We start from the raw sequence: 25,851 nt of genomic DNA, 5'->3' as shown, positions 1-25,851 counted from the left end.
TCGTACCACTAGAGGGCAGTGTTTAGCCCGACTGGCTCACGCAGCAGCCAGGAGAGAGCAGCAGCGTCTCGTACCACTAGAGGGCGGTGGACACGCAGCACCGTGTTGTTTACCTAAACACTTTAATGGAGGTCGTCTGGCGGAGCCAATTGTTCGGACTGAAATACATTCGGAATTCTGGACCAAACTATATGCTCAGAAATATTTATATTTCATTTCAAACCTTTTATTTGACCTCGAAAGGGGCAACCGAGGTTTCCCTCATGTCACGTCGAGTGTACACACAGAAATATTAAAACCACACAGCATATAAAATCATAACAATAAGACAAGTAAGGATAACAATCAATTAAAACATGTACAACTTGATTGACAAAGGTTGAAGATCAAGGTTTTAAACAGAGGGGAGAATCTCAAGCTTTATTGGAGTTAATTCCATGCGCTAGAGGGGCATCATAACTGTGAAACGTTCATGTACACATATTCTAAACTGTTTGGCTGCATTGCTCAACAAGAAAATCCTAATATAAACGATTCAGTAGAATATTTCTCCCTCATTAGGCATGCTCAGTAGATTGGTCTTGTTGGGAGGCTGAGGTCACATGTGATGGTAGACCACAGCTCATTGGCCACAGGTGTCATAATGGTAATCACCTGCTAGTTGATTACAATCACCTGTTTGCTGACCAAACACAAAATAACATTCAGCATCATTACAAATGAACCCTTTCACTGCCACACTACAGAAGGTTAACCCGGTTACCGTCGGCAGTGTGATAGTAAAGGGTTAACCTTCTGTAGTGTGGCTGTGAAAGGGTTACCCTGCTGTTGTGTGGCAGTGAAAGGGTTAACATTCTGTGTATTGTCGCAGTGAAAGGGTTAACAGTTTGGTAGTGCGGCAGTGAAAGGGTTAAAGGCCTGTTTTGACACTGAACGTGCACTTGTCCTTCAATCAACTTGAAATGAATCAGATTTTACATGATACCATCTATTTTTTTACCAATTCCTTTACTTAAATACTTTATATGTTTAACCTTATTTTAAAGTATTTGTTCCACTTAATTATGCTTCATTTCTTATTTTAATCTGCATTTTAATCCCAATCTGAGCGCGACATAAAAACGAAATGGCCACCATGTGAATATGGTCAATTGTTTCATTGGACGACAGACTGCATTTAACACTTTAGTGGCTGTGACACCGAGATGGTCACAAGTTATAGACGAGATGGTCACAAGTTATAGACGAGATGGTCACAAGTTATAGACGAGATGGTCACAAGTTATAGATGAGATGGTCACAAGTTATAGACGAGATGGTCACAAGTTATAGACGAGATGGTTACAAGTTATAGACGAGATGGTCACAAGTTATAGATAAGATGGTGACAAGTTATAGACGAGATGGTCACAAGTTATAGACGAGATGGTCACAAGTTATAGATGAGATGGTCACAAGTTATAGACGAGATGGTCACAAGTTATAGATGAGATGGTCACAAGTTATAGATGAGATGGTCACAAGTTATAGACGAGATGGTCACAAGTTATAGATGAGATGGTCACAAGTTATAGATGAGTTGGTCACAAGTTATAGACGAGATGGTCACAAGTTATAGATGAGATGGTCACAAGTTATAGACGAGATGGTCACAAGTTATAGACGAGATGGTCACAAGTTATAGATGAGATGGTCACAAGTTATAGACGAGATGGTCACAAGTTATAGATGAGATGATCACAAGTTATAGACGAGTTGGTCACAAGTTATAGATGAGATGGTCACAAGTTATAGATAAGATGGTCACAAGTTATAGACGAGTTGGTCACAAGTTATAGATGAGATGGTCACAAGTTATAGATAAGATGGTCACAAGTTATAGACGAGATGGTCACAAGTTATAGACGAGATGGTCACAAGTTATAGACGAGATGGTCACAAGTTATAGATGAGATGGTCACAAGTTATAGATGAGTTGGTCCCCTCAGCCTGTTAATGATGTCATGATGTTTGACCGCGGGGGAAGGGGGGCCGTGACATCTGCAGGACCAGAGGCAGGGAGGAGGGAGGGAGGGAGAGGGGGGAGTGGGGGGATGGTGAAGGGGGGGGGGGGGGTCTGTGTGGACAGCATCCAATTCCCTGTTAGCAAGGATGCTGATGCTGCCAGTGTGAGTCACTGTGTGATTTATACATGTTTAATATATTACTATATATATATATAGGCTGTCATGTGTCATGTTCTGACTCCGCCCTCTCCTGGTCACATGTTCTGACTCCACCCTCTCCCTCCTCCCTGTCATGTGGTCACATGTTCTGACTCCGCCCTCTCCTGGTCACATGTTCTGACTCCGCCCTCTCCCTCCTCCCCAGATAATCAGCACCATGGAAACCCAGGTGTCCAACGGTCCGAGTGGAACCAGTCTGCCCAACGGCCCGGTCATCAGCACCAACGGCTCCACGGATGACAGCAAGACCAACCTGATCGTCAACTACCTGCCTCAGAACATGACGCAGGAGGAGTTCAAGAGTCTGTTTGGCAGCATCGGGGAGATCGAGTCCTGCAAACTGGTCAGAGACAAGATCACAGGTGACCTTCCAGCTCCATGCCTTAGAGACAAGATAACAGGTGACCGTTGACCTTCCAGCCCCATGCCTTAGTGACAATATAACAGGTGACCTTTGACCTTCCAGCTCCATGGTTATGTTTCATTTCCACGCTGGAAGTTCGGTCATTTAACCTCTATAATGTTATATCTTTCCTGGAGAATTATTAGATTACATTAGATTAAAATGTATTGTCATCATACAACACAGTATCATCATCATCATACAACACAGTATTGTCATCATACAACACAGTATCATCATCATACAACACAGTATCATCATCATACAACACAGTATCATCATCATACAACACAGTATCATCATCATACAACACAGTATTGTCATCATACAGCACAGTATTGTCATCATACAACACAGTATCATCATCATACAACACAGTATCATCATCATACAACACAGTATTGTCATCATACAGCACAGTATCATCATCATACAACACAGTATCATCATCATACAGCACAGTATTGTCATCATACAACACAGTATCATCATCATACAACACAGTATTGTCATCATACAACACAGTATCATCATCATACAACACAGTATCATCATCATACAACACAGTATTGTCATCATACAGCACAGTATCATCATCATACAGCACAGTATCATCATCATACAACACAGTATCATCATCATACAACACAGTATTGTCATCATACAACACAGTATCATCATCATACAACACAGTATCATCATCATACAACACAGTATTGTCATCATACAACACAGTATTGTCATCATACAACACAGTATTGTCATCATACAACACAGTATTGTCATCATACAACACAGTATCATCATCATACAACACAGTATCATCATCATACAACACAGTATTGTCATCATACAACACAGTATCATCATCATACAACACAGTATCATCATCATACAACACAGTATCATCATCATACAACACAGTATTGTCATCATACAACACAGTATTGTCATCATACAAGACAGTATTGTCATCATACAACACAGTATTGTCATCATACAGCACAGTATTGTCATCATACAACACAGTATCATCATCATACAACACAGTATTGTCATCATACAAGACAGTATTGTCATCATACAACACAGTATTGTCATCATACAGCACAAAGTACAGTACAATAAAAAGAGGTTTGGCATCCAACCAGAGTGCAAATGTAACAGTAAAGTGCAACAGTAATATACAATGTACAGGTGATTAAACTGGGTATACAATTATAAATTACTACTACTGAGTATAGTGCTAATCAGATGTATGTACAGAGTTATAGTATTAAAATGAACAGTGATACAGGTATAAAGACACTATGTAACAACCCATCATCTACATACACTGCACACACATCCACAACACTCACCTTACCACTCACTTTATTCACTTTAGACACTTCATCTATTATTAAAGAGATTTGCACCCTACCCCAAGTTTTGTACCTCTGCATTCTACCTCACTGATACTCATTTTACTCTGTATTGTATATTGTATATATGTATATTGACTTTACTAACAAGTAACTAACAAGCATTTCATTATAAAGTATACTGTATTCTGTTCTGACAAATAAAAACAAACTTGAACTTGGTAGTAAGTCATACTGGCCAGCAGTGTAACTAGTAAGAGTAGGTAAGGGATATGTACAGATATAGATATAGTATTAATATGTACAGTGATACAGGTATAAAGACACTATGGTAGTAAGTCATACTGGCCAGCAGTGTAACTAGTAAGAGTAGGTAAGAGATATGTACAGATATAGATATAGTATTAATATGTACAGTGATACAGGTATAAAGACACTATGGTAGTAAGTCATACTGGCCAGCAGTGTAACTAGTAAGAGTAGGTAAGAGATATGTACAGATATAGATATAATATTAATATGTACAGTGATACAGGTATAAAGACACTATGGTAGTAAGTCATACTGGCCAGCAGTGTAACTAGTAAGAGTAGGTAAGAGATATGTACAGATATAGATATAGTATTAATATGTACAGTGATACAGGTATAAAGACACTATGGTAGTAAGTCATACTGGCCAGCAGTGTAACTAGTAAGAGTAGGTAAGAGATATGTACAGATATAGATATAGTATTAATATGTACAGTGATACAGGTATAAAGACACTATGGTAGTAAGTCATATGTACAGATATAGATATGTGTGTCTCTCTGCTGACTGCGTGTGTCTCTCTCTCCCTGCTCTCTCTCTCCTGCAGGTCAGAGTTTGGGCTACGGGTTCGTAAACTACGTAGATCCTAACGACGCAGACAAGGCCATCAACACGCTCAACGGTCTCAAACTGCAGACCAAAACAATCAAGGTAAGGGTCGCCCTGCTGAGCTCTCTCTCTCTCTCTCTCTCTCTCTCTCTCTCTCTCTCTCTCTCTCTCTCTCTGCTGCTCTCTCTCTCCTGCTCTCTCTCTTACTCTCTCTCTCTCTACCTGCTCTCTATCTCCTGCTCTCTCTCCTGCTCTCTCTCTCTCTGCTGCTATCTCTCTCTCTCCCTGCTGCTCTCTCTCTCTTACTCTCTCTCTCTCCTGCTCTCTCTCTCTCTCTCTCCTGCTCTCTCTCTCTCTCTGCTCTCTCTCTCCTGCTGCTCTCTCTCTCCTGCTGCTCTCTCTCTCCCTGCTCTCTCTCTCTCTCCTGCTCTCTCTCTCTCCTCTCTCCTGCTGCTCTCTCTCTCCCTGCTCTCTCTCTCTCCTGCTGCTCCCTCTCTCCCTGCTCTCTCTCTCTCTCTCCTGCTGCTATCTCTCTCTCTCCTGCTGCTATCTCTCTCTCCCTCCTCTCTCTCTCCCTTCTCTCTCTCTCTCTCTCTCTCTCTCTCTCCTGCTGCTCTCTCTCTCTCTCTCTCCTGCTGCTATCTCTCTCTCCCTGCTCTCTCTCTCTCTCCTGCTGCTATCTCTCTCTCCCTGCTCTCTCTCTCTCTCTCTCTCTCCTGCTGCTCTCTCTCTCTCTCTCCCTGCTCTCTCTCTCTCCTGCTGCTATCTCTCTCTCCCTGCTCTCTCTCTCTCTCTCCTGCTGCTATCTCTCTCTCTCTCTCCTGCTGCTATCTCTCTCTCCCTGCTCTCTCTCTCCTGCTGCTATCTCTCTCTCCCTGCTCTCTCTCTCTCTCTCTCTCCTGCTGCTCTCTCTCTCTCTCTCCTGCTGCTCTCTCTCTCTCTCTCCCTGCTCTCTCTCTCTCTCTCTCCTGCTGCTCTCTCTCTCTCTCCCTGCTCTCTCTCTCTCTCTCCTGCTGCTCTCTCTCTCTCTCCTGCTGCTCTCTCTCTCTCTCTCCCTGCTGAGCTCTCCATCCTCGGGCTTCAATACAAAAACCTAGAAGATGAATGGAGAGAGAAAAAGGAAGTGAGAAAAGAAAGGGGGGGAAAGGGGGGGGCTGCAGAGACAGACGTGACAGAGGGAGAGGAGGAGAGTGGGGAGAGGGAGGGGGAGGGGTCAGAGGGGAGTGGTGGCAGGAACAAAGGGAGTGAGAGCAGAGGGAGGAGGAGGAGGAGGAGGAGAGAGAGTGAGGTCAGAAGGCGAGGCGCAGCGGCGGAGTCAGCAGAGGGAGGAGGGGGAGGGGGAGAGAGGGAGGAGGGGGATGGGGAGGGGGAGAGAGGGAGGAGGGGGAGGGGGAGGGGGAGGGGGGAGAGAGCGCAGGGGGAGGGGGAGGGGGGAGAGAGGGGAGGGGGAGGGGGGAGAGAGAGTGCAGGAGGAGGGGGAGGGGCAGAGAGTGCGGTCAGAAGGCGCGGCGCGCGGCAGCAGACTCTGCGGAGGAGGAAGCAGAGGCAGCAGCGATTGTCATGGAAATGTAATTACAGCGGCGAGCTGGTGGGTCGCGGGGGTCAGCCCAGGTTACCCCATCTGCCTCCAATCTGGGCTAATTAGGGGGCTCCTTTGTCCCCAAATCAGATGAGGGAAGATGGAGGGGGTCAGATTAAACACTACTGGACCCCCCTCCCCCGCCTGATCAAAGAACATCAAAGATTGAGACAAAGCTCAGGATTGAGAAATCAAATGGGCGAGAGAGCGGAGCAGGGAGAGAGAGAGCAGGGAGAGAGAGAGCAGGGAGATAGAGAGAGAGAAGGGAGAGAGAGAGGAGGGAGAGAGAGAGGAGGGAGAGAGCAGGGAGAGCGAGAGAGCAGGGAGAGAGAGAGAAGGGAGAGAGAGAGAGCAGGGAGAGAGAGAGCAGGGAGAGAGAGAGAGAGCAGGGAGAGAGAGAGAAGGGAGAGAGAGAGGAGGGAGAGAGCAGGGAGAGAGAGAGCAGGGAGAGAGAGCAGGGAGAGAGAGAGAGGAGGGAGAGAGCAGGGAGAGAGAGAGCAGGGAGAGAGAGAGCAGGGAGAGAGAGAGAGCAGGGGGAGAGAGAGCAGGGAGAGAGAGAGAGCAGGGAGAGAGAGAGAGCAGGGATAGAGAGAGCAGGGAGAGAGAGCAGGGAGAGAGAGAGGAGGGAGAGAGAGATAGAGAGAGCAGAGAGAGCAGGGAGAGAGAGAGCAGAGAGAGAGCAGGGAGAGAGGGAGAGAGCAGAGAGAGAGCAGAGAGAGAGCAGGGAGAGAGAGAGCAGAGAGAGCAGGGAGAGAGATAGCAGAGAGAGAGCAGGGAGAGAGAGATCAGAGAGAGAGCAGAGAGAGCAGGGAGAGAGGGAGAGAGAGAGAGCAGGGAGAAAGAGAGCAGAGAGAGAGCAGGGAGAGAGAGAGCAGGGAGAGACCAGAGAGAGCAGGGAGAGAGAGAGCAGGGAGAGAGAAATCAGGGAGAGAGAGAGCAGAGAGAGAGAAATCAGGGAGAGAGAGAGCAGAGAGAGAGAAATCAGGGAGAGAGAGCAGAGAGAGAACAGGGAGAGAGATCAGGGAGAGAGAGAGCAGCAGGGATAGAGAGAGAGCAGGGAGAGAGCAGAGAGAGAGAGCAGAGAGAGATCAGGGAGCGAGAGAGCAGAGAGTAGGTAGAGAGAGAGAGCAGGGAGAGAGAGAGCAGGGAGAGAGATCAGGGAGAGAGAGAGCAGGGAGAGAGCAGAGCAGGGAGAGAGAGAGAGAGAGAGAGCAGGGAAAGAGAGAGAGAGCAGGGAAAGAGAGAGAGAGCAGGGAAAGAGAGAGAGAGCAGGGAAAGAGAGAGCAGGGAGAGAGAGAGAGGAAGGAGAGAGAGAGCTGAGCAGGGAAAGAGAGAGAGAGAGCAGAGCAGGGAGAGAAAGAGCAGGGAGAGAGAGAGAGCAGGGTCTCAGCTGCCCCAGGATTCTGGGCTCTAATCAGACAACCTGCTGCTCCTCTATCAACTAACTAATACACCGGGGGGAGCCCTAACCCATACTACATAACATATATATATATATATATACTAACAGCACACATACTACATAACATATATATATATATATATACTAACAGCACACATACTACATAACATATATATATATATATATATACTAACAGCACACATACTACATAACATATATATATATATATATATATATACTAACAGCACACATACTACATAACATATATATATATATATATATATATATACTAACAGCACACATACTACATAACATATATATATATATATATATATATACTAACAGCACACATACTACATAACATATATATATATATATATATATATATATATATACTAACAGCACACATACTACATAACATATATATATATATATATATACTAACAGCACACATACTACATAACATATATATATATATATATATATATATATATATATACTAACAGCACACATACTACATAACATATATATATATATATATACTAACAGCACTGTTACGACCCCTGTGAGTCTAAGGGTAAAGGGCTGTAACATAACAGTTGGTTGACAGAAAAGATGGACCACGTTTGTAAACAACAATGATATTTATTGAGATGCAAAGGAAGCACATGTAGCTCAGGGGTGAGCCCAGGCCAAAACAACAAACAAACACCACTATACTCCAAATAAACCAATCTAATCTATGGTAAAAGAAATTACATTACCTAAACTACCCTTACCTAACCAAAACAGGAGAAAACAATGTCCAAAGGAAATGGCAGCTCACCCCATCTGTGCTTCCTGAGAAAAGAGAGAAAAACACATTAATGATACATACAACAAAGGCATAATATATACAAAAACAAACTATAACTAACAATGCTCTCTCTGTGGCCATACACACACAAAGGCAATTTCCAAAACACAAAGGTCAATTAACAAATGCAATATTATCAAAGTCAAGGTTACAAAATATCACCAGGCCTAGCCTCATACCAGAGAGAGAGAAAGACTGAAGTGAGAAGCCATGTTTTAACAGGTGTGTGGTGATCCATGATTGGGTGGTGTTGATTGAGTGCTGGAGTCTGGAAAACCATCCACCAATCGGTGCTGGGCTGCTATAATGGAAGGGCAGGCCTGGCAGGGACCAATGGTGGAGGGAACAATGGCTGGAGGGAGGAAACAAAAATGGAGAACACACACACATGGAGACACACACTGGGGAATATATACATTGGGATGTAACACCCCCATACATAAGACAAAAACATGTCTGACACATAACACCAACAAAACATGTTTTTCTTTAACAACGAGATCCCCATCTCCGAGATAACTTGTACTTCAAAGTAAAGAGCTATGAAAAAAACTAAAATAAGCAGTCGGTACAACAATGAACCAGTCAACAAACAAGTCGACCGCACGAGAGATTTAACTCAGAGATAGAGCATCCGCCAACACATTCTCAGACCCCTTCTTATGCTTTATGCTGAGGTTATAATTTTGCACTATGAGCGCCCAACGCAAGAGGCGCTGATTGTGGTTGTACATCCGCGACAGAAAAACCAATGGGTTGTGGTCGGTGTATACTACCACTGGTAATACGCTCGAACCGACATACACCTCAAAATGTTGCAACACATACAACATAGCCAAAGTCTCCTTTTCAATAGTGGAATAGTTTAGTTGATGTTTGTTAAATTTCCGGGAAAAATAACAAACCGGGTGACTGACACCATCGTGATCCTCCTGTAATAACACTCCTCCAGCTCCCACCCGCTGGCATCCACCTCCAGCTGGAACGGCAGGGACAAATCTGGAGCAGAGAGAACAGGGGAACTGCATAAGAGAGCTTTAACACCATCAAATGCATTTTGACAATCAGCTGTCCAAATGAATGGTTTGGACGGGCTACACAGGCTAGTGAGAGAGGTGACTACAGAAGAGAAGTTTCGGCAAAAACCACGGTAATACCCAGCCATCCCAAGGAATCTACGCAATTCCCGCCTAGTAGTAGGCACTGGAAAAGTTGTGATTGCAGATATTTTTGCATCCACCGGACGCACTTGTCCTTGTCCTACCTGCTTACCAAGATAGGTAACCGTAGCCTTGCCGAACTCACACTTGGCAAGGTTAAGGGTCAGGGAGGCTCCAGCTAAGCGGTCAAAGACAGTTTGTAAGGTTGTCATGTGGTCACGCCAGTTGGTCGAATAGACAACCAGGTCATCGAGATAGGCATTACAATTTGGAACACCAGCCAGGACTAGGTTCACCAGTCGCTGGAAAGTGGCCGGGGCATTACGCATTCCAAAAGGCATTACAGTATATTGCAAAAAATTGTCAGGAGTAACAAACGCAGAGATTTCCGAGGCACGGGGGGTCAAAGGGACCTGCCAGTAACCCTTTAACAAATCTAGTTTGCTAACATAGGTGGCAGATCCAAGGTTGTCAATACAATCTTCCATGCGGGGCAGTGGGAAGGAATCAGGCACGGTGACAGCATTTACCTTTCGGAAATCAGTACAAAATCTAGGAGTTCCATCTGATTTGGGGTTCAATAACATCTCAGTGTTGGACAATCTAGCACACTGATGGGCTGCATTGCGCAACTCTAAGCCATCTACATCCTCACCACTAACGTCAGGAGAGTCCGGAACTATTGGAGTTGAGGCAACAGCAGAGACGGCCAGTCCGGCTGTCTGGTCTGAGGTCTTCACCTGCAGACTATCTCTGGAAAAATATGGTTTAAGCATATTGATGTGGCAAACACGAGAGTGACGTTTACGATCAGGGGTGCGAACTACATAGTCTGTATCACTTATTTTCTTGTCTATTGCATACGGTCCGGAAAAACGAGCGGAAAGAGCAGAACGAAGGATAGGTAACAGGACTAGAACCTTATAACCTGGCTGGAAAGATCGAGAAACAGCTTTCTCGTCATAGTGCCGTTTCATAGTTCTCTGGGAAGAAGAGAGCGCTTCTTTTGCGAGAGAGCACGCCTGATGCAGTCGCTCTCGAAACTGGCTAACAAAATCTAGAACATTAGTGGGTGTGCTGGCACCCTTTGCCATGAACCGTTCTTTAAGAACTTTCAGAGGTCCTCTAACAGTGTGCCCGAAAACGAGCTCAGCAGGACTGAAACCAAGAGACTCCTGTATGGGGGACCCTGATGGAAACAAGACAAACGTCTTTCTCAGGTCTGCATCTCCTTAACAATTGTGTGTATTGAGCCGTACTGTATTGTACCCATTCTGCAATCTGTTAAATAAAGTTTTCATTCATTCATTCATTCATGGTCTCTCGCACAGCAAATAGAACAAGGGGGACACCCTCATCCCAATCTTTCTCTGTGTCTAAGCAATATTTACGCAGCATGGACTTTAATGTCTGATGCCAACGTTCTAGAGCCCCCTGAGTTTCAGGGTGGTAGGCACTGGACACTATATGTCGGATACCCAGGGGACTGTAACACTTGCTCAAATAACCTAGACAGGAAGTTGGTGCCTTGGTAAGTTTGTACTACCTTAGGCAGTCCAAACGTGGAGAAGAACTTCGTCAAAGCCTTAATTATTACAGGCGCTGTAATTCTGCGAAGAGGTATAGCCTCAGGGAAACGGGTGGCGGTACACATTATTGTCAACAAAAACTGATTGCCGGCTTTGGTCTTTGGCAACGGACCAACACAGTCAACTATGACATGTTCAAATGGTTCACCGCCGCTGGTATAGGACAGAGGGGAGCAGGTGGAATTACCTGGTTTGGCTTTCCGGTGATCTGACAAGTACTACAGGTACGACAGTACTGTGCTACATCGGACTTCAAACCGGGCCAAAATAAATGTTGGAAGTATTCTGTTGTATGTTTTAGTGACTCCTAAATGTCCAGACCAAGGGTGGTCATGGGCCAAGAACAGTACATGCTGACGATAAACTGCAGGGACAACAATCTGATAGACAGTGCTCCAGTCTGGTACCCGATCTGTAGCCCTATCTCTGATTGTGCATGCTCTGACAGTCTAGTACCATGGGACCTCCATGTACGCATCAAAACTCCTTCATCCACAAAATAAGAATGCAACTCTCTCCTCTGTTCTGTTTCAAGAGAAGAGAAACATTTTGCAAGAGAAGGATCAGCCTTCTGGGCAGTAATTAGCATTTCACGAGTAACGGGTAACTTCAATGCGTCGGAACTAGTTACAGTTGTCTGTGGGGGTACCCTTACTATGAGTCTGTGGTTTGTCAGCGGTATCAGAAGTTGGAGCCAGCAACTCCTCCCTGACAAAAGCTGAAGCAAAAACAGAGTCAGACAAATTAATTTCCTCACCCCTCTTTTTCAATTGAGCCCGAGTGACAACACTTGCAGAAAAAACTTCAGGGAAGTTCTGTGACAAGTCATCAGGCAGAGAATCTGTGTCTGGGTGATCCAACACTTCCAGCACAGCGTTCACCTGTCCTCCAGCTAAATAATTTCCCATGATAAAGGAAATGCCTTTAACTGGCAAGGAAGGTCTCACCCCTATTTTAAAGAAACCAGTGACCAAATCAGATTGTACATGATACAGTGTAAGGCTGGCACGAAACCCATCTCAATACCTTGAACTAGGACACTAGAACCACAGGAAGATTTCTCAGACAGAGGTAGTACATCAGAGAGGATAAAGGATTGTGAGGCTCCAGTATCTCGTAAGATCTGAACTGTACACTGATCTTTTGGATCCCCTGTCAAGGAAACTAAACCCTTGGAAATAAATGGCCTGAAACAAGGATCGAGAACATCCTGATCATTGTGCATCTGTCGATCAGAACCAGGTGCCATTTTAATCAGACCAACCCCTTTGGGTTGTCTAAAGTTCTGAGAGGACGGTTCCTGCTTACGTTTCAATGTTAAACAGTCAGAAATAACATGACCAGGTTTATGACAGTAACATGTCCGCTCCTCTTTTGGGCGTGGAGGTGACATTTTTGGTTGGGGACAGAATGTTTCTGAGAGAAAGCATGGGGGAGAAACGAGTCACGCCTATCTACAAACACAGTTTTATGGGTTAGCGCAAACTCATCAGCTAATACAGCAGCCTGCTGCAGAGTGGACACTTTCTGCTCACTCAGGTAAATGACAATACGCTCTGGCAAACGATTCTTAAACTCTTCTAATAGAATGAGTTCTCTGAGAGAGTTAAGATCTGAGGCCTTGCTTGCTGCACACCATTTATCAAAGAGAGTTCCCTTCTCTCTAGCAAACTCTACAAAGGTCTGGTTGACAGCTCTCTTGTGACTGCGAAACCTCTGCCTATAAGCTTCGGGCACAAGCTCATATGCACGAAGGATGGCAGCCTTCACAGTATCATACAATAGACTATCTTCTAGGGAAAGTGTTGAACAAACCTCTTGGGCTTTACCAGTCAATTTGCATTGAAGCAACAAAGGCCAGACCTCTCTTGGCCAGCGCAATGAAGCAGCAATACGCTCAAACACATTAAAATAAGTATCAACTTCTGTCTCTCGGAACGGAGGCACCAAAGCAATGTGTTTACTTATATCAAAAGTGTGTGATGAATAAGCTGTGGAGGAGGACATACCCGGGCCTTGTGGAGGAGTCGGTGTAGCAGAGTTGGATTCACTCCTTAGGACTTCCAGCTCCAACCTCCGCATTCTGAGCTCTTGCTCCAGCTCCAACCTACGAATGTTAACAGCCCTTTCATTTTCTGCCTCAAGCTCCATTCTACGAAGCCGATACTCCGCCTCACATGCTTGTGCCTTCTCCTGAGCCTCCATCTGGAGACAGGCTATTCTAACCTTGACCTGGGCCCCTTCTCGAGACCCAGTTGACACAGGAGAGGCCAAGTGAAAATGTGGCAATGTGACTTTCACACCTGCCTTCTCAGCACTTTCCCCATGAACTTGCTCCTCAGAAGGCTGTGCTTCCGTAGGTTCACCAGGACTTGCATGTTCATCAGAGACCACAGGTAAAACAAGCGTCCCCTGCTCCAACAGCTTATCTACCACAAGACACCTGATATCCTGCTTAAGATGCTTTTGTTGAACCGAGAGTTTAAAATGTGTGGCAATCTCCACTAAGTCTGCCTTGCGGCAGCTATCCAGCTCTTCCCAAGTAGGATTGCTCAAGAATTTCCCCAGATCAAAAGTACTAACTGCCATTTTTTTTTTACAAATGCCATTTTTACACACAAATTAATGACTATACAAGTGTAAACAAACACAGTTCACCAAATCCATCAACCAACAATTGAACACGGGTTACAAAATCCCGGACGAGCCCCCATTTATGTTACGACCCTTGTGTGTCTAAGGGTAAAGGGCTGTAACATAACAGTTGGTTGACAGAAAAGATGGACCACGTTTGTAAACAACAATGATATTACATACTACATAACATATATATATATATACTAACAGCACACATACTACATAAACACATATATATATATATATACTAACAGCACCCATACTACATAACATATATATATATACTAACAACACACATACTACATAACATATATATATATATACTAACAGCACACAGTGATGAAACATGTGTGGTTTGAGTGATTATGATACTGATTATTGCTTTATTGCTCATAATGTTATGGTGATAATAATTTGAACAAGTCGATGCGCTGGCCTGAGTGGAAGAAGAAAACACATTAAAGAAAAACCCTGTATGAATATTAATACCCGAGATGACTCTGAGCTGATATCTGACTTTCCGTGAAGCATCAATAGAGAGTGAAAGGGGGGGGGGGGGGGGCAGTAGTGAAAGGGGTAAGGGGTAAGGGGGGGGGGGGGGGGTAGCTTGGGGACCAGAATGCCAATGACAGGATTAGGGGCCATATGGACGCCAGGCACCATCTGTACTGTGGTAGGCAGGCAGGGAGAGGGTTAATTATAGGGCGACCCCCCCCCCCCCTCTCTCATACACACTGTGCACTCTGCCGCAGCTCGCCACCGATTGGTCGAACTCGGGTCGACTGTTTTCACTCCATATAACAAACGAGGGGTCATATACAATGGGGTTTGTATTCATATCACAATACTCCATAATAATAATAAGCGTTAATATAATTTTGAAAAGCAGCCTTGGTTGTGAGGTGTGGCAGGAGAAATATAACTATATTCACACTATGAATAATGAACACTAACTATATGTAACGGAGGGTATCGTGAAGCGCAGTCACGGAGGGCTGGGGTGACTGATGGGTTAAACTCACGCTCACGTCCTCAGAAGACGCATAGACACGTTACAAAGAAGTGAATTCACCTCTCGGTGTAGCGGTCTGTGTTGTTGCACGCGGCGTGGGAGACCCGTGTTCGAAACCCCCTCGGGGCATCGGAGTTTGAGGTGACGTTGTCACAACCGTTACACTGGTGCCGACTGACCCGGACGCCCCGGGTGGAGTGGAGTGAGTGGAGGTAGCAGGGGTGCTGCTCGTCGTGTGAGTAACCCTAACCCTAACCCTGGGTGGAGTGGAGTGAGTGGAGGTAGCAGGGAGGCTGCTCGGCGTGTGAGTAACCCTAACCCTAACCCTAACCCTGGGTGGAGGGGAGTGAGTGGAGGTAGCAGGGATGCTGCTCGGCGTGTGAGCGACATTGTTTGCCGGTTGCCAGTGGAGCCGTTCCTCCCAGAGGACCAAACAAAAGGCAGCAGAGGACCAGCAGCCTATCAGCTCTCTCTCTCTCATGAAACAGCAGTCTCTCTCTCCCTCTCTCTATCTCTCTCTCACTCTCTCTCTCTCCATCACACACAGCAGAGGGAGGGAATAGCAGTCTCTCTCTATCTCTTGTGAAAGGGTTAACCTTCTGTAGTGTGGTAGTGAAAGGGTTAACCTTCTGTAGTGTGGTAGTGAAAGGTTAACCTTCTGTAGTGTGGTAGTGAAAGGGTTAACCTTCTGTAGCGTGGTAGTGAAAGGTTAACCTTCTGTAGTGTGGTAGTGAAAGGGTTAACCTTCTGTAGTGTGGTAGTGAAAGGTTAACCTTCTGTAGTGTGGTAGTGAAAGGGTTAACCTTCTGTAGTGTGGTAGTGAAAGGTTAACCTTCTGTAGTGTGGTAGTGAAAGGGTTAACCTTCTGTAGTGTGGTAGTGAAAGGTTAACCTTCTGTAGTGTGGTAGTGAAAGGGTTAACCGCTGTAGTGTGGTAGTGAAAGGTTAACCTTCTGTAGTGTGGTAGTGAAAGGGTTAACCTTCTGTAGTGTGGTAGTGAAAGGTTAACCCTCTGTAGTGTGGTAGTGAAAGGTTAAACTTCTGTAGTGTGGTAGTGAAAGGTTAACCTTCTGTAGTGTGGTAGTGAAAGGTTAACCTTCTGTAGTGTGGTAGTGAAAGGTTAACCTTCTGTAGTGTGGTAGTGAAAGGGTTAACCGTCTGTAGTGTGGTAGTGAAAGGTTAACCTTCTGTAGTGTGGTAGTGAAAGGTTAACCGTCTGTAGTGTGGAAGTGAAAGGTTAACCGTCTGTAGTGTGGTAGTGAAAGGTTAACCTTCTGTAGTGTGGTAGTGAAAGGGTTAACCTTCTGTAGTGTGGTAGTGAAAGGTTAACCTTCTGTAGTGTGGTAGTGAAAGGTTAACCGTCTGTAGTGTGGTAGTGAAAGGTTAACCGTCTGTAGTGTGGTAGTGAAAGAGTTAACCGTCTGTAGTGTGGTAGTGAAAGGTTAACCGTCTGTAGTGTGGTAGTGAAAGGTTAACCTTCTGTAGTGTGGTAGTGAAAGGTTAACCGTCTGTAGTGTGGAAGTGAAAGGTTAACCGTCTGTAGTGTGGTAGTGAAAGGTTAACCTTCTGTAGTGTGGTAGTGAAAGGGTTAACCTTCTGTAGTGTGGTAGTGAAAGGTTAACCTTCTGTAGTGTGGTAGTGAAAGGTTAACCGTCTGTAGTGTGGTAGTGAAAGGTTAACCGTCTGTAGTGTGGTAGTGAAAGAGTTAACCGTCTGTAGTGTGGTAGTGAAAGGTTAACCGTCTGTAGTGTGGTAGTGAAAGGTTAACCGTCTGTAGTGTGGTAGTGAAAGGTTAACCGTCTGTAGTGTGGTAGTGAAAGGTTAACCGTCTGTAGTGTGGTAGTGAAAGGTTAACCGTCTGTAGTGTGGTAGTGAAAGGTTAACCTTCTGTAGTGTGGTAGTGAAAGGTTAACCCTCTGTAGTGTGGTAGTGAAAGGTTAACCCTCTGTAGTGTGGTAGTGAAAGGGTTAACCTTCTGTAGTGTGGTAGTGAAAGGTTAACCCTCTGTAGTGTGGTAGTGAAAGGTTAACCCTCTGTAGTGTGGTAGTGAAAGGTTAACCCTCTGTAGTGTGGTAGTGAAAGGGTTAACCTTCTGTAGTGTGGTAGTGAAAGGGTTAACCTTCTGTAGTGTGGTAGTGAAAGGTTAACCCTCTGTAGTGTGGTAGTGAAAGGTTAACCTTCTGTAGTGTGGTAGTGAAAGGTTAACCGTCTGTAGTGTGGTAGTGAAAGGTTAACCGTCTGTAGTGTGGTAGTGAAAGGTTAACCGTCTGTAGTGTGGTAGTGACAGGGTTAACCTTCTGTAGTGTGGTAGTGACAGGGTTAACCTTCTGTAGTGTGGTAGTGAAAGGGTTAACCTTCTGTAGTGTGGTAGTGAAAGGTTAACCGTCTGTAGTGTGGTAGTGAAAGGTTAACCGTCTGTAGTGTGGTAGTGAAAGGTTAACCGTCTGTAGTGTGGTAGTGACAGGGTTAACCTTCTGTAGTGTGGTAGTGACAGGGTTAACCTTCTGTAGTGTGGTAGTGACAGGGTTATGTCCTTGGTGGGTCGTCTCTCCGGAATTTGTTTAGGCTGGCAGCATTCTCATTCTTCTTCTAGGAAAAAATGCCACGTCGATTTAAATTAGATTTTGAGTAGATTTAGAGTGAATTTTAACAACTCCGTCCAGAATGACTGAATGCAGTTGGTTGGTCGTCTGCGTGGAACGCAGCGAGTGTTTTAGTCAGGAGCATGAATGATAATCCAAATGTCTTCCACGTCTTCAGCCCGATTGAAATGTCCCGAGTGGGCAGAGAGGGTCGGCCTCATTCTGCTTTCTTGACGTAAATATGCGATCCACTACTGAGTGTGACCAGCTGATTAGATCCATATCGAGTTGGCTTGAGTGGAGTCCGACAAACGCCACGAAGCACCGAGCACAGAGAGCCGAGAGAAGAGGGGGAGGGGAGTGAGAGACTGAGGCTACGTTTAGACGGAGAGAGTCTGAACAGAAACCGCAAAAGTCGTCTTACGGTCTCACTTTTAATTTTGCGTTTAGACTAGTGTTTTGGGGTGGAATTCTCCGTGCAGACGAGGCTGTAACAACTCGAGACGACTGAGCCCCGCTGTCACACGATTGGCGCATATGTCACATGACATGCTGTGAAGACCCGCCCTACTCTGCCTCTGATTCACAGACTGTGGGTGGGGAATGTGATTGGACCAAAGCAGAGTCACTCACAGACAGTGGGTCCAGTCACGCCGTGGGACAGATTCTTGTGTATTTAAAAGTACTGCCAATGTAGCCTTCAGGTGATCGCCATGGATAGAATCAGACATGCTTTGTTTACGCTTCTAGGCTACTGGCGCATGCCTGTGATGTAAGCAGTACGCGCGACGAGAGCCTTGACAACCCTTTCGTCATCGTTTTATGCGGTTTGACAGTTTAGACGAGAGCGCAAAGGTTTATCGTTTCTAGGAATTCCACCCTGGAAGGTAGTCTCACTTTTTTGCGGTTTCACCCCGTAAAAACGCCGTTTCCGTATAAACGAAAGGCACATCCGAAAAAATATTTTTGCGGATTCACCTGCTAGCGTTTCCGTCTAAACAGGGCCTAAGTAGGAGACATATATTCAACAAGCAACTCCTCCAGATCCTCTTCCAGTTACCGAACGTTTGATGTTGAAGTTAACGGTGTTGTTGTTCCTCCCTCCTCCTCCTCCTCCTCCTCCTCCTCCTCCTCCTCCCCCCCCCCCCTCCTCCCAGGTCTCCTACGCGCGGCCGAGCTCGGCTTCCATCCGCGACGCCAACCTGTACGTGAGCGGCCTGCCCAAGACCATGAACCAGAAGGACATGGAGCAGCTGTTCTCCCAGTACGGACGCATCATCACCTCGCGCATCCTGGTGGACCAGGTCACAGGTACTGACCCTGACCCTGACCCCTGACCCTGACCCCTGACCTCAGCTCCTGACCCTGACCCCTGACCTCAGCTCCTGACCCTGACCCCTGACCCTGACCTCTGACCCTGACCCCCATCATACAGCACACGTACAGTACAACCACAAGAACCCCCCCCCCCCCCAGGTGCTAACACCGTCTTGCCTTGTGACCCGGAGCAGGCATATCGCGCGGCGTGGGCTTCATCCGGTTCGACAAGCGGAACGAGGCGGAGGAGGCCATCAAGGGTCTGAACGGGCAGAAGCCCCTCGGCGCCGCCGAGCCCATCACCGTGAAGTTCGCCAACAACCCGAGTCAGAAGACGGGCCAGGCGCTGCTCACCCAGCTGTACCAGACGGCAGCCCGGCGCTACACGGGCCCCCTGCACCACCAGACCCAGCGCTTCAGGTACCAGAACCTTACCTTTCACTACCACACTACAGAGGGTTAACCTTTCACTACCACACTACAGAGGGTTAACCTTTCACTACCACACTACAGAAGGTTAACCTTTCACTACCACACTACAGAAGGTTAACGTTTCACTACCACACTACAGAAGGTTAACCCTTTCACCACCACACTACAGAAGGTTAACGTTTCACTACCACACTACAGAAGGTTAACCCTTTCACCACCACACTACAGAAGGTTAACGTTTCACTACCACACTACAGAAGGTTAACCCTTTCACTACCACACTACAGGAGGTCAACCTTTCACTACCACACTACAGGAGGTCAACCCTGTCACTACCACACTACAGGAGGTTAACCCTGTCACCACCACACTACAGAGGGTCAACCTGTCACTACCACACTACAGGAGGTTAACCTTTCACTACCACACTACAGGAGGTCAACCCTGTCACTACCACACTACAGGAGGTTAACCCTGTCACCACCACACTACAGAGGGTCAACCTGTCACTACCACACTACAGGACCCTAACCCTGTCACTACCACACTACAGACGGTTAACCCTGTCACTACCACACTACAGGCGGTTAACCCTTTCACTACCACACTACAGAAGGTTAACCCTTTCCCTACCACACTACAGAAGGTTAACCCTTTCACTACCACTACAGAAGGTCAACCCTTTCACTACCACACTACAGAAGGTTAACCCTTTCCCTACCACACTACAGAAGGTTAACATTTCACTACCACACTACAGAAGGTTAACCCTTTCACTACCACACTACAGAAGGTTAACCTTTCACTACCACACTACAGACGTTTAACCCTTTCCCTACGACACTACAGAAGGTTAGCCTTTCACTACCACACTACAGAAGGTTAACCCTTTCCCTACCACACTACAGAAGGTTAACCTTTCACTACCACACTACAGAAGGTTAACCTTTCACTACCACACTACAGACGGTTAACCCTTTCACTACCACACTACAGAAGGTTAACCCTTTCACTACCACACTACAAAAGGTTAACCCTTTCACTACCACACTACAGAAGGTTAACCTTTCACTACCACACTACAGAAGGTTAACCTTTCACTACCACACTACAGAAGGTTAACCCTTTCACTACCACACTACAGAAGGTTAACCTTTCACTACCACACTACAGAAAGTTAACCCTTTCACTACCACACTACAGGTTAACCTTTCACTACCACACTACAGAAGGTTAACCCTTTCACTACCACACTACAGAAGGTTAACCTTTCACTACCACACTACAGAAGGTTAACCCTTTACTACCACACTACAGAAGGTTAACCCTTTCACTACCACACTACAGAAGGTTAACCTTTCACTACCACACTACAGAAGGTTAACCCTTTCACTACCACACTACAGAAGGTTACCCTTTCACTACCACACTACAGAAACACGTCTGTATTGTCGCAGTGAAAGGGTTGACCTTCTGTAGTGTGGTAGTGAAATGGTTAACAGTCTGTAGTGTGGTAGTGAAAGGTTAACCTTCTGTAGTGTGGTAGTGAAAGGGTTAAGACGTATAACTCTGTAAACATCAGTAGAAACCCAACCGGTTTACCACTGTGTGCTACTTTGTGCAATGTTTTCAATGTGCCACAAATGAATGGAAGACAAGACGAATGAAGCCTTACAGTCACAGATTAAACTATAGAAAATATATTTACATATTCTAAACAGGCTGCAGTATTAGCCCTGTTTGTTGTGAGTTCTTGACATAATATTTGGGAAACTCCAGAAGTCTCACTGACTGTGACTCAGTGAGGGACTCGAGCGCCTCAGTGAAGGAGGGACAAGGTGATGGTTGTCGACCTCCTCCTCGAAGACAAACCACCGGCTTAAGTAACGCACTCAAAAAGACAAGTGTGGTTTGCAGGAATTATACTGAAGCAAAAAGCAAAAAGAAAATGTGTATGAAATGCAGCATGTAGTCACGTGAGCTCTCCGACGCTCATCCTCTCTTCCTCTCTTCTCTCACTCTCTCTCTCTTACTTTCTTTTAAACTGCAGCATCATCCCTCCTTTTGGAAAGGGACCTGATAACAGCGCAAAGCCCATGTAAGAGAACCACGTCTTCTGTACAGGGTTAGGGTTAGAGCTATACAGGGTTAGAGCTAATGTAGCCGCAGAGCTATATGTAGCCACAGAGCTATACGTAGCCACAGAGCTATACAGCCACAGAGCTATACGTAGCCACAGAGCTATACAGCCACAGAGCTATACGTAGCCACAGAGCTATGTAGCCACAGAGCTATACAGCCACAGAGAGCTATACAGCTACAGAGCTATACAGCTACAGAGAGCTATACAGCTACAGAGCTATACAGCTACAGAGCTATACAGCTACAGAGAGCTATACAGCTACAGAGCTATACAGCTACAGAGCTATACAGCTACAGAGAGCTATACAGCTACAGAGCTATACAGCTACAGAGAGCTATACAGCTACAGAGGTATACAGGGTTAGAGCTATATGTAGCCGCAGAGCTATACGTAGCCACAGAGCTATACAGCCACAGAGCTATATGTAGCCACAGAGCTATATGTAGCCACAGAGCTATACATAGCCACAGAGCTATACAGGGTTAGAGCTATATGTAGCCACAGAGCTATACAGCTACAGAGCTATATGTAGCCACATAGCTATACGGGGCGCAGAGCTATATGTAGCCACAGAGCTATGTAGCCACAGAGCTATACAGCCACAGAGCTATACAGCCACAGAGCTATGTAGCCACATAGCTATACAGCCACATAGCTATACAGCCACAGAGCTATACAGCCACAGAGCTATATGTAGCTACAGAGCTATACAGTCACAGAGCTATACAGCTACAGAGCTATACAGCTACAGAGCTATACAGCCACAGAGCTATAGAGCCACAGAGCTATATGTAGCCACATAGCTATACAGCCACAGAGCTATGTAGCCACATAGCTATACAGCCACAGATCTATACGTAGCCACAGAGCTATACAGCCACAGAGCTATATGTAGCCACAGAGCTATACAGCTACAGAGCTATATGTAGCCACAGAGCTATACAGCCACAGAGCTATACAGCTACAGAGCTATACAGCTACAGAGCTATACAGCTACAGAGCTATATACAACCACAGAGCTATAGAGCCACAGAGCTATATGTAGCCACAGAGCTATACAGCCACAGAACTATATGTAGCCACAGAGCTATACAGCCACAGAGCTATATGTAGCCACAGAGCTATACAGCCACATAGCTATATGTAGCCACAGAGCTATAGAGCCACAGAGCTATATGTAGCCACAGAGCTATACAGCCACAGAGCTATATGTAGCCACAGAGCTATACAGCCACAGAGCTATATGTAGCCACAGAGCTATACAGCTACAGAGCAGCGTAGCCTCAATGTGTGCGGGTGGAACATTAGCTTGTTTAGAACAGGATTAGCGTAGCCAGGCGCTGCTCACATCTGCTCAAGTTTAAAATTGAGACGCCTTGGCGATGAGGGAAATGTGAACGAGAAGAGCCTTGAGAGAGGAGGGAAATGTGAACGAGAAGAGCCTGGAGAGAGGAGGGAAATGTGAACGAGAAGGGCCTTGAGAGAGGAGGGAAATGTGAACGATAAGAGCCTGGAGAGAGGAGGGAAATGTGAACGATAAGAGCCTTGAGAGAGGAGGGAAATGTGAACGATAAGAGCCTGGAGAGAGGAGGGAAATGTGAACGAGAAGGGCCTTGAGAGAGGAGGGAAATGTGAACGAGAAGGGCCTTGAGAGAGGAGGGAAATGTGAACGATAAGAGCCTTGAGAGAGGAGGGAAATGTTAACCGAGAAGAGCATTGAGAGAGGAGGGAAATGTGAACGATAAGAGCCTGGAGAGAGGAGGGAAATGTGAACGAGAAGGGCCTTGAGAGAGGAGGGAAATGTGAACGAGAAGGGCCTTGAGAGAGGAGGGAAATGTGAACGAGAAGAGCCTGGAGAGAGGAGGGAAATGTGAACGAGAAGGGCCTTGAGAGAGGAGGGAAATGTGAACGATAAGAGCCTTGAGAGAGGAGGGAAATGTGAACGAGAAGAGCATTGAGAGAGGAGGGAAATGTGAACGATAAGAGCCTGGAGAGAGGAGGGAAATGTGAACGAGAAGGGCCTTGAGAGAGGAGGGAAATGTGAACGAGAAGGGCCTTGAGAGAGGAGGGAAATGTGAACGATAAGAGCCTTGAGAGAGGAGGGAAATGTGAACGAGAAGAGCCTGGAGAGAGGAGGGAAATGTGAACGAGAAGGGCCTTGAGAGAGGAGGGAAATGTGAACGATAAGAGCCTTGAGAGAGGAGGGAAATGTGAACGATTAGAGCCTTAAGCGACGTGGTGATTTCTATTTTTAAATGGCAACGTAATGAATGTAATGTAATGGCGTTGCCATAATGTCCGATTTGAACAGGACACTTAATAACATAGTGTTCAACAAATCAAGCATTAGAATCACCTGATATGTGCATGCCACTGAACTAGGCTACAAATTAGGTTGTTTTTATATTCAAATCTAATTAAGGGGACATTTAATGGGGAAATTAAGTTGGATTTTAAGCAGTAACGCAGTAAAAGATAAAAAACTACAAATTAGAACGTCACACCCAGAGTGCAGGGGTTTGGGACTTACCTCCCAGCGAACGGCGCCCTCTGGTGGCCAGCTGGTGACGGAGCAGCATGTTAAGTGGAGGCCCTTGTTGCTGGTAGATCTCGACACTAACTTCTACAAACCCCTTCATTCTCCCTCTTGCGTTGCAGACTCGACAATTTACTAAACGCCAGCTACGGAGTCAAGAGGTAAATAACGGTGTACTTTCAAAAGCATCCATGCCACAAAAAATATATATATATATTAATACAACCTTAAAACAAAGTGACCGGAATACCACCTGCTGACTTAATATTGAACTGAGACATAATGGTCCCAGTGCCCCTATTCCCCCTGTGCCCCCTATGCCCCCTGTGCCCATGTAAGCATGTCGCCAGCCCAGACACTGAAATACCATCTTCCCAACATGAGAAGCGTGTTTTATCATCTTCCCCAACAGCAGGGTATTCTGGTGTGGCTTTGTTGAACCTTAATTTTGTTTCTTTTTGGTTTTGATTAATGGACCAGATTCTTTATATGTATTTATTTCTGAACTAACATTGTCAGTTTCAGTTGCCAGTTGCTTTTTAATGTCCCCCTTTCTTTTCCACCAGCATGATGGACATACCACCAGATTCCGTTTGCGTCCTCCTCAGTTTGCTCCGGTCCCCCCCCCCCTATGATTTGATTCTGATTTCGCTTCTCATCCCTCTCTAGGTTTCTGTGTTTTGTTATATTGTGTGATTTCCGTTGGAACCTTGTGATTCTCGTGACTCTTACAGACGCTTTGGTCACCACAGCAGAGAGTACTGACTCAGTAAACACACACACACACACAGAGCGCTATGCCCCGTCTGAACACACAGGGGCGCTGTTGTGTCGGGGGGGCCGCCTCTGTGGTCGTTACCGTAGTTACCCGCGTGGGACTGAGACGGGGGTCCCAGGGGCTCCGGTTCCCACCGTTACCCCCCACAAACACACACAGTAGTAGGGCGGAGCGAGGCGCGCGGCGGTGAACGGCAGAATGACACCCATGGCAGCTCTCCCTCTCTGCTCCCCAGGTTCTCGCCCATCACCATCGACAGCATGACCAGCCTGGCGGGCGTCAACCTCACGGGGCCCACGGGCGCCGGCTGGTGCATCTTCGTCTACAACCTGTCGCCCGAGGCCGACGAGAGCGTGCTGTGGCAGCTGTTCGGCCCGTTCGGCGCCGTCACCAACGTCAAGGTGATCCGCGACTTCACCACCAACAAGTGCAAAGGGTTCGGCTTCGTCACCATGACCAACTACGACGAGGCGGCCATGGCCATCGCCAGCCTGAACGGGTACCGTCTGGGCGACCGCGTGCTGCAGGTGTCCTTCAAGACCAGCAAGCAGCACAAGGCCTGAGGGGGGCGCTGTCGCTCTCTCTCTCTCTCTGGACCTGGACTGAGTCTCTCTCTCACGTTGATGATGATATACTATCACACACACACACACACACACACACAGACACACACACACGCACGCACACGCGCACACACACACACACACACACACAATCAGGACATATCCTCTACACAACAAGCATACGAGTCTCAAACAAACACACTACTAGTAGAGTTTTTTCCTTTCTCTTTACACACGCTAGTCCTTCCCTACATTTGCCTGGATTGAATGAGCAGGGTGGGGGTTACGTGGTGGCGGTGGGCAGGGGGTGACGTGGTGGTGGTGGGCAGGGGGTGACGTGGCGCGGTGGGCTGGTGGCGTCTGGAGGAGACAGTCGACGAATGTGACGGAGAATGTGTGCTTTTGATTGAATTC

The 25,851-nt window shown here is 46.3% G+C and overlaps 1 protein-coding gene across 1 annotated transcript; it reads left to right on the top strand.

Moving 5' to 3' along the window:
• Positions 1 to 2,151: 2,151 nt before the first annotated feature.
• Positions 2,152 to 25,437, top strand: elavl3 (ELAV like neuron-specific RNA binding protein 3; the record flags this gene model as incomplete). The annotated part of the gene is made up of 8 exons (XM_084328303.1): positions 2,152 to 2,166; positions 2,371 to 2,587; positions 4,851 to 4,954; positions 18,826 to 18,979; positions 19,171 to 19,405; positions 21,468 to 21,515; positions 24,219 to 24,257; positions 25,089 to 25,437. The coding sequence occupies 8 exons, from the start codon at positions 2,152 to 2,154 to the stop codon at positions 25,435 to 25,437; spliced, it is 1,161 nt and encodes a 386-aa protein (XP_084184429.1).
• Between the last annotated feature and the right edge of the window lie 414 nt (positions 25,438 to 25,851).

The sequence above is a fragment of the Notolepis coatsorum genome (assembly GCF_963971535.1).
Source record: "Notolepis coatsorum genome assembly, chromosome: 14".
Taxonomy (NCBI): Eukaryota; Metazoa; Chordata; class Actinopteri; order Aulopiformes; family Paralepididae; genus Notolepis; species Notolepis coatsorum.
The sequence above is the reverse complement of the archived record's forward strand: the minus strand, read 5'-3'. Positions and strand labels throughout refer to the sequence as shown.